General features: G+C 45.5%; 1 protein-coding gene across 1 annotated transcript; it reads left to right on the top strand.

Annotated features, from left to right (window-relative positions):
* The first annotated feature begins 1359 nt into the window (after positions 1–1359).
* LOC134486224 (Y-linked testis-specific protein 1-like) lies at positions 1360–3626 on the top strand. The gene is made up of 2 exons (XM_063285147.1): positions 1360–1494; positions 2534–3626. Exon 2 carries the CDS (start codon positions 2700–2702, stop codon positions 3402–3404), a length of 705 nt encoding a protein of 234 aa, XP_063141217.1. The 5' UTR covers positions 1360–1494; positions 2534–2699; the 3' UTR covers positions 3405–3626.
* The last annotated feature ends 3504 nt before the right edge of the window (positions 3627–7130 follow it).

Here is a 7130-nt window from a genome sequence, read left to right as displayed (position 1 = left end):
TTTCTGTGTGCATGTGTGTGTGTTTGTGTGTGTATGTATGTGTGTGTTTGGGTGTTTGGGTATGTATGAGTTTTTCTGTGTGTATGTACCTGTGTGAGTGTGTGTGTGTGCCTGTGTGTGTGTGTGTGTTTGTGTGTGTGTGTGTGTGTGTGTGTGTGTCTGCTTTCCAGGCTTAAAAAAATCCCCAAGGCTGTAAATCTCAGCAGGTGCCTAGAGAAGGAAGCTGAAGGGGAGAAATGGGGGAAAAATATTGAGGTCAGCCACATAGTGGACCAACAGTCACATAATGGCAGAGGAGTCATAAGAGCAGAGAGAGAGTAAAACTCAAAGAGTGAAGGAAAATGTGGTTAAAACTAAGATAGAAGGGAGAAAAAGAAGATGGTGCACTTAGAAACGTGGTCAGATTTTAAAAAGCTGCCATAAGTTGTTAAGCTCTAAGTACATATAAAAAATTATAATGTTAAAGTGGAAGGGAATTACTGGGAAGAGGGAAGGGAGGGTCAGAGTGTGGTGGGGACAGGGGAGGGTTCTGAAAAGCATCCTTTTGAAGATCTGAAGAACTATGTGACACAAACAATTAAAGTGCCCTCTAATTTACAGGTAAATTCCATCCTTACCTTCATCCAGTATTCTGTCTACCCATATTTCAAAAATAAAATTACCTCATCTATTTCATCCTGTTTTTCTGCATTTGATCTAATGAATTCCGTGTATCCAGAAGTGCTGGTAAATTTTAAAGACATTTAATATATGACTGGTCGATATCGGGTTTGTCATCAGTTTATCCCGAATTTGGAAGCAGGTCCATGAGCTAATTTTTCCTCACTCTTTGCAAAGAATCCATTAATGCATGATTGCCATTGACTTCAATACAAGGTATTTAATCCTGTCAAATTCCAGCTTTGTGTGAATAAAAATGTCCGTCCTATAATTGTGGGTTTTGATAAAGCTAATTTTGGTGTGCTATCCAGTGGGCTGCCTCGGAGAGAGAGCCGAGCAATATTTCTGATACGGAGAATGGCTTAAAGATAACCAAAGGAACAATAGGAGCTGGGAAAATAACCACCAAGGATGTTGGTGAATCAGAAACCAAAGACTTTTTCAGAAAAAAAAATGCATGAAATGAGCTACATGGACAGACTGTTACTCCAGTCATCAGAATATTTGGGTGGGGACTTTACTTTGGGCCTCCAGGAGGCTACATGAGATGCTAAAACCTAGATGCTGGAAGTTTCTAAGCGTAACTAGGGAAGAAACTGGCCTGAGAGGGCTTCTATGACGTAAGCAGAGCCTGGATGATGTCACAGAGCACTGGGCGGAGGTTGCGCTTCTCTTCCACTTGGGGGTGCTTGATTCCTTGAAGGTGGGTTCACTATCTTCGCAGCGGGGTGTGAAATCCAGTTCAGCTCCTGAACCCCACAATTGTTCAACAGCCTTTTGGTGCCTGACCGGTTTCCGAAAACAGAATCTGGCCGACTAGGACATTTTCTTTCGGTAAATACATTTATGAAGATTACGGGGACCCTTGTAGCCCAGAAAGCTAAAAGTTTTCCCTAGTACAGCGAGTAACCGTAAGTTCTGATGTCTTCCACGTTTGAGAGCTCGGCGGATGGTCTAGGCTAGTCAGTCTAAGAGTTTATTATCCTTTGCTAACAATATCTAATTCATAATCTTACTAAAATGCCAAAGCTCCTCTCTGTGCCTGTGCATTTCAGGAAATAATATTTCTTTTTTGTTGTTGCTTTTTTTTTTTTTTTCGGAGCTGAGGACCGAACCCAGGGCCTTGTGCTTGCTAGATAACTGCTCTACCACTGAGTTAAATTCCAACCCCAGGAGATATTATTTCTAAATGTCTGTTGTTGCCTACACAAAAGACTCTTGTTGTGGTCGAAGATGCAACAGCTTCGCGGAATAAACCTGGGGCTGGGTCAGGATGCACAGTCCAGAAAGCCAATGGACTGGTGTGCTGTGTCTCTGGGCAGACACTTGTGGATGTTGCCACATAGTTCATAGTTAGAGGGTAGAAGAGGGGTGTGGCCACCCTTCTGGCTCCTTTGTTATCCTTTCTCTATTCTGCTTGCTTAAAGTGGGGACAGGGATACTTAATCCCACACTGACCTCGACATTCAAGGAGAGGTTCCTCAGCAGAGGCAAAGTGCCTCGGGCTGAAGAAATGTGTCTGAATATGTTATTCTGAGCTGTAGTGAACCATTAGTTCATTTCCCTTTGAACTTTAGATTTTGATTTTTGAGGCAGGGTTTTTCTGTGGGTAGCTTTGGCTATCCTGGAACTAACTCTGTAGACCAGGCTGACCTTGATCTCACAGAGGTCTGCCTCCCTCTGCCTCTTGAGTGCTGGAATTAAAGGTGTGCTCCACCACTGCCCAGCCCTCCTATGAACTTCTGATTATGACAGAATTAGATTCAGATTCTCAACCCTGTCTACCATTGCCTTCCTCACCTGCTCCAAAGTTCTCTTAGACAAGAGCCTTGGTCCAGCTCCCTCCTTCACCCCACCCCCATTGTTCTTGCAGGCACTCACATGACAGAGGCAACAGCATTGTGTTTGGTTTAAGCAGGCGAGCTCGTCAAACCCAGGCCACGGGCAAGTATGAAGCCTGAACACAGAACAATAGCCACAAGACAGTGGACCAGGATGCCGTGTCCTAACACACGAGGTCTACAGCCAAGAAGAAGAGGATGTCTCTTAGGAGGATAAGCACACCATCCTTCCAGAAGCGGAGGAGGAGGAGGCCGTCTCCCCAGGCCCTGGGGAATATTGTGGGCTGCAGAATTTCTCACGGATTGAAGGAAGGTGGTGAGCCCGTCACCCAATGGAAGGCCATCATTCTAGATCAACTGCCAAGAAATCCCTCTCTCTATCTGGTAAAGTATGATGGAATTGAGTGTGTCTACAGGCTGGAACTTCACAGCGATGAGAGGATTTTAAAGCTTAAGGTCTTGCCTCACAAAGTAGTGTTTCCTCAAGTGAAAGACGCCCATCTCGCAAGGGTCATGGTTGGCCGAGCTGTGGAGCATAAATTTGAGGGCAAACATGGCTCTAAGGGCAACTGGAGGGGGGTGGTCCTATCCCAGGTGCCGACCATGAAGGGCAGGTTTTACATCACCTACGAGAAAGATCCAGTCCTATACATCTACCAGCTCCTGGATGATTACACAGAAGGTAACCTCCGTATCATTCCAGAGACTCCTCCAGCAGAGGTGAAGTCAGACATTGACAGCGACATCTTAACAGGTCATTGTGTGCAGTTCACCAGAAGTGACGGGTCCAAACAGATCGGCAAAGTCATTTACAAAGTTCTAGCCAAGCCTTCCATGTACTTCATTAAGTTTGATATTGACGTCCACATCTACATTTATAATCTGGTAGAAAACATCCGTTAAGGTGAAATTCACAAAGTGTGTGGGACGTACATGGGTAATTTATAGGATTGGGGGGAAAATGTTTGTTTTTCTGTGTCAGATACACAAGGGCCTTTGACAACCCCAGTATCTTTTCCAGTGGAATTTGTTTTTGCTCTAAAAATTAAAATGTGCGACGTGACGTGTTGTGTGTGAACACTTTGATGGAGGAGACGGACTGTGGTGGATGGACAATCGAGAGGAAGCCGGAAAAGTGAAGGCTGTAAACAGTAAGTCTAATGTCACATAGACTAAAACAAACAGGACTGAGCTGGTCTGGTCTTTAGGGAGAGAAAAGAACTGGAGATGAGGCTTAGAGGAGCAGGGATGGCACGGGGGGAAAAAAGATGGATGTTTAGGAACAGTGGAGAGGGGCCAGATATAGATAGAGTCTCTGAGGTGAAGTTTGAGGGAGAAACAGACTGTTGGGGAAAGAGGGGCAGGGAACAGGGAGGTGATCTTGGAACTCAAGGGGAAACCCAATAAACTGATCCAAGCAGACTCAGAATCAGAGAAGGTCGGGGATTGTTTGACTAACGAAACCTAATGAAACCTGTTTCTCATCTGTAGATGTATTATTTTTAATTATGTGGGTGGGGGCAGGGCATGAACACAGGAGACCACAGAGACAAGAATAGTCAGGTCCCCTGGAGCTGGAATTAAAGGTAGTTGGGAGCCATTGGACAAGAGCTCAAAGAACAAATCCATGTCCTCTTTCAAAGCAGACGAGCCCTTGATCCATTGCTTATCTCTCCAGGCCCCTAAAGTCATCTTTTTAAATATATCCAACCTTCACATGCAGAGAAGAGACCAGGATGAGGGTAAGAAAGAATAAGTTGATGGTGATGTGGAAGAAAGACTAAAGAACACATGAGGGAGTAGAGGACACTGAGGGACGCAGGAATTCCAAAATGGAGTTCTCAAAATGTGAAGCAGGAGACCAGGAAGAAGAGAAAGCATCTAGAATGAGTTGAACTTGGGCCGCATCCATATTGGTCTCTTTGTTTCCTTAAAGAACAGCCAACCATCACTACAGAAGGTGGATGTGAGGTGGAGGCTTCCCCGGAGGACATTTTGACAAGGATAACTCAAGAGTAGTGAATGCCAAACTGAGTTTATATCTATCGATTCCTGAAAGAATCAAAAAATCCATTATTTTGTATGATCAGTAGAAAGTAATTTAAAAGAGAAGATGAGGATGCTGTGAGCTTCTGTCAGGTGTTACGTGGATCCTGTGTTTAGCTTCCCTGAGCGCTGTTTGCCTCCGTCGCATCCTGTAATATTTTTTGAGGTCTCTGCTCAATGCCCCTAGATGATCACAAGAGCTCCTGCACTGGCTTGTCTTGCCTGGCTCTCCTTCGACTGGATGGCTTCCTACACACCTTTGGGCCCTGTTACCCAACTAGCCGCAGGAATTTTCCCGTATTTTACTCACATGTAAGCTTATCCTCAGAAAACTCCTGATGGTGCCTCCAGTGCAGAGGTGCTGAGCTCTTCCCTATGCCATTTGCCGTGACTTTAAAATGCTTTGTGGCTCCTGACCATGTAACTCTCTCCTCCTGAGAAGCCCCTGTGCACTCCATGGAGTATCCCTGAGCCACATCTACACTCCAAGAGTTTCTCTGGTGGCAACCTTATCTTGGACTCATTCATTGCTGTTTCTTCTCTCAAGAATAAGTTTCTCACTGCAGGACTTGAAAATACTTTCTATTGTTGATTAATTCTGCTATTTGGGAGTTTTTATACTGGCTGGTTGTCTGACGGTTTCATTGCTGCGAAAAGACACCATGACCAAGACAACTTTAAGGGACAATATTTTTTGGGGGTTCTTTTTTTTCAGAGCTGGGGACCGAACTCAGGGCCTTGCACTTCCTAGGCAAGCGCTCTACCACTGAGCTAAATCCCCAACCCCAAGGGACAACATTTAATTAGGGCAGGCTTTCAGGTTCAGAAGTTCAGTCTATTTTCATCAAGGCAGGAATCAGGGAAGCGTCTAGGCAGACATGGTGTTGGAGAAGAAGCATATCACCCCCACAGTGATATGCTTCCTCCAACAATGCCACACCTACTCCCACAAGGCCACACCTCCTACTTGTGCCACACTTCCCATGGGACAATCACATTCTAACCACCACCCTGATTTTATGCCAACTGGACACAAGCTAGAGTCATCAGAGAAGAGGGCGCCTCAGTTGAGAACATGCGTCCATAAGATCCAGCTGTAGGGCATTTTCTTAGTGATTGGTGGAAGAGGGCCTAGCCCACTGTGAGCGGCACCATTCCTAGGCTGGTGGTCCTGGGTTCTATAAGACAGCAAGCTAAGCAAGACATGAGGAGCAAGACAGTAAGCAGTGCCACTCCATAGCCTATGCCTCAGTTCCTGCCTCTAGGATCCTGTCCTGTTTGAGTTCCTGTCCCAACGTCCTTTGGTGATGAGCAGCAATGTAGAAGTGTAAGCTGAATAAACCTTTTCCTCCCTAACTTGCTCTTTGGTCACCGTGTTTCCTTACAACAATAGGAACCCTAAGTAAGACAATTTCTTATAGAAACAGTGTGTCTAGTAGAGCCACAGACGCTTACCTCATAACCACAGTTAGAGACGTATAGACACTTTGTTTTAATTTAAAGGTAAGACTTGCTCATGTACTGACCTGTGACGTTCTAGTTTGCTTCCTTCTCTCCGTGATGAATGCCATGATCAAAACTAACTTGGGGAGGAAAGGGTTATTTGCATTACAGGTTACAGACCATCACTGAGGGAAACCAGAGCAGGAGCTTGAAGTGGTAACAAGGAGCACTGCTTGTTGGCCTGCCCCTTGTCTCAGTCATTGTTCTGTTGCTGTGAAGAGACACCATGGTCAAGGCAACTACTATAATGAAAGCATGTAATTGGAGGATAACTTACAGTTTCAGACTTCTGGTCCATCATCATGGCAGGGAGCATAACACGGGATCAATAGAGAGCTACTGCTCTGTAAGGAGAGAGAGAGAGAGAGAGAGAGAGAGAGAGAGAGAGAGACAGACAGAGAGAGAGAGACAGACAGAGACAGACAGAGACAGACAGAGACAGACAGAGACAGACAGAGACAGAGAGAGAGTGGAGACAGAGAGAGAGACAGAGAGAGACAGAGAGAGAGTGGAGACAGAGAGAGACAGAGAGACAGAGAGAAAGAGACAGAGAGAGACAGAGACACAGTGAGAGACAGAGAGAGACAGAGAGACAGAGAGACAGAGAGACAGAGACAGAGAGACAGAGAGACAGACTGACAGAGAAAGAGACAGAGAGAGACAGAGGGAGAGACAGAGAGAGAGAGACAGAAACAGAGAGACAGAGAAAGACACAGAGAGAGACAGAGAGAGAGAGGGAGGGAGGGAGATAGAGGGAGAGAGAGAGAATGAGGGAGGGAGGGAGGGAGGGAGGGAGGGAGAGAGAGAGAGAGAGAGAGAGAGAGAGAGAGAGAGAGAAACCCTGGGGAAGCATTGGGCTCATGAAAAATCAAACCCCACACTTGTCAACTCCCCCACTTCCTCCAATGAGGCACACCTCTTAATCCTTCTAATCCTTGAAAATACTGTCACTCCCTGTTAACTAAATATTCAAATATATGACTGTGGGAGCGTTTCTTATTCAAACCGGCACTCTCCCCATGGCTTGCTCCATTACTATTTCTTACAGCCTAAAAGGCTATTCTTTTTACACATGACTAC

Source organism: Rattus norvegicus, chromosome 3 (genome assembly GCF_036323735.1).
Source record: "Rattus norvegicus strain BN/NHsdMcwi chromosome 3, GRCr8, whole genome shotgun sequence".
NCBI classification, from domain to species: Eukaryota; Metazoa; Chordata; class Mammalia; order Rodentia; family Muridae; genus Rattus; species Rattus norvegicus.
This window is presented reverse-complemented; position numbering and strand designations above follow the sequence as displayed.

Excerpts from the sequence above, each read along its gene's own strand:
- LOC134486224 (XM_063285147.1), top strand. The coding sequence starts at position 2,700 with ATGTCTCTTAGGAGGATAAGCACACCATCCTTCCAGAAGCGGAGGAGG.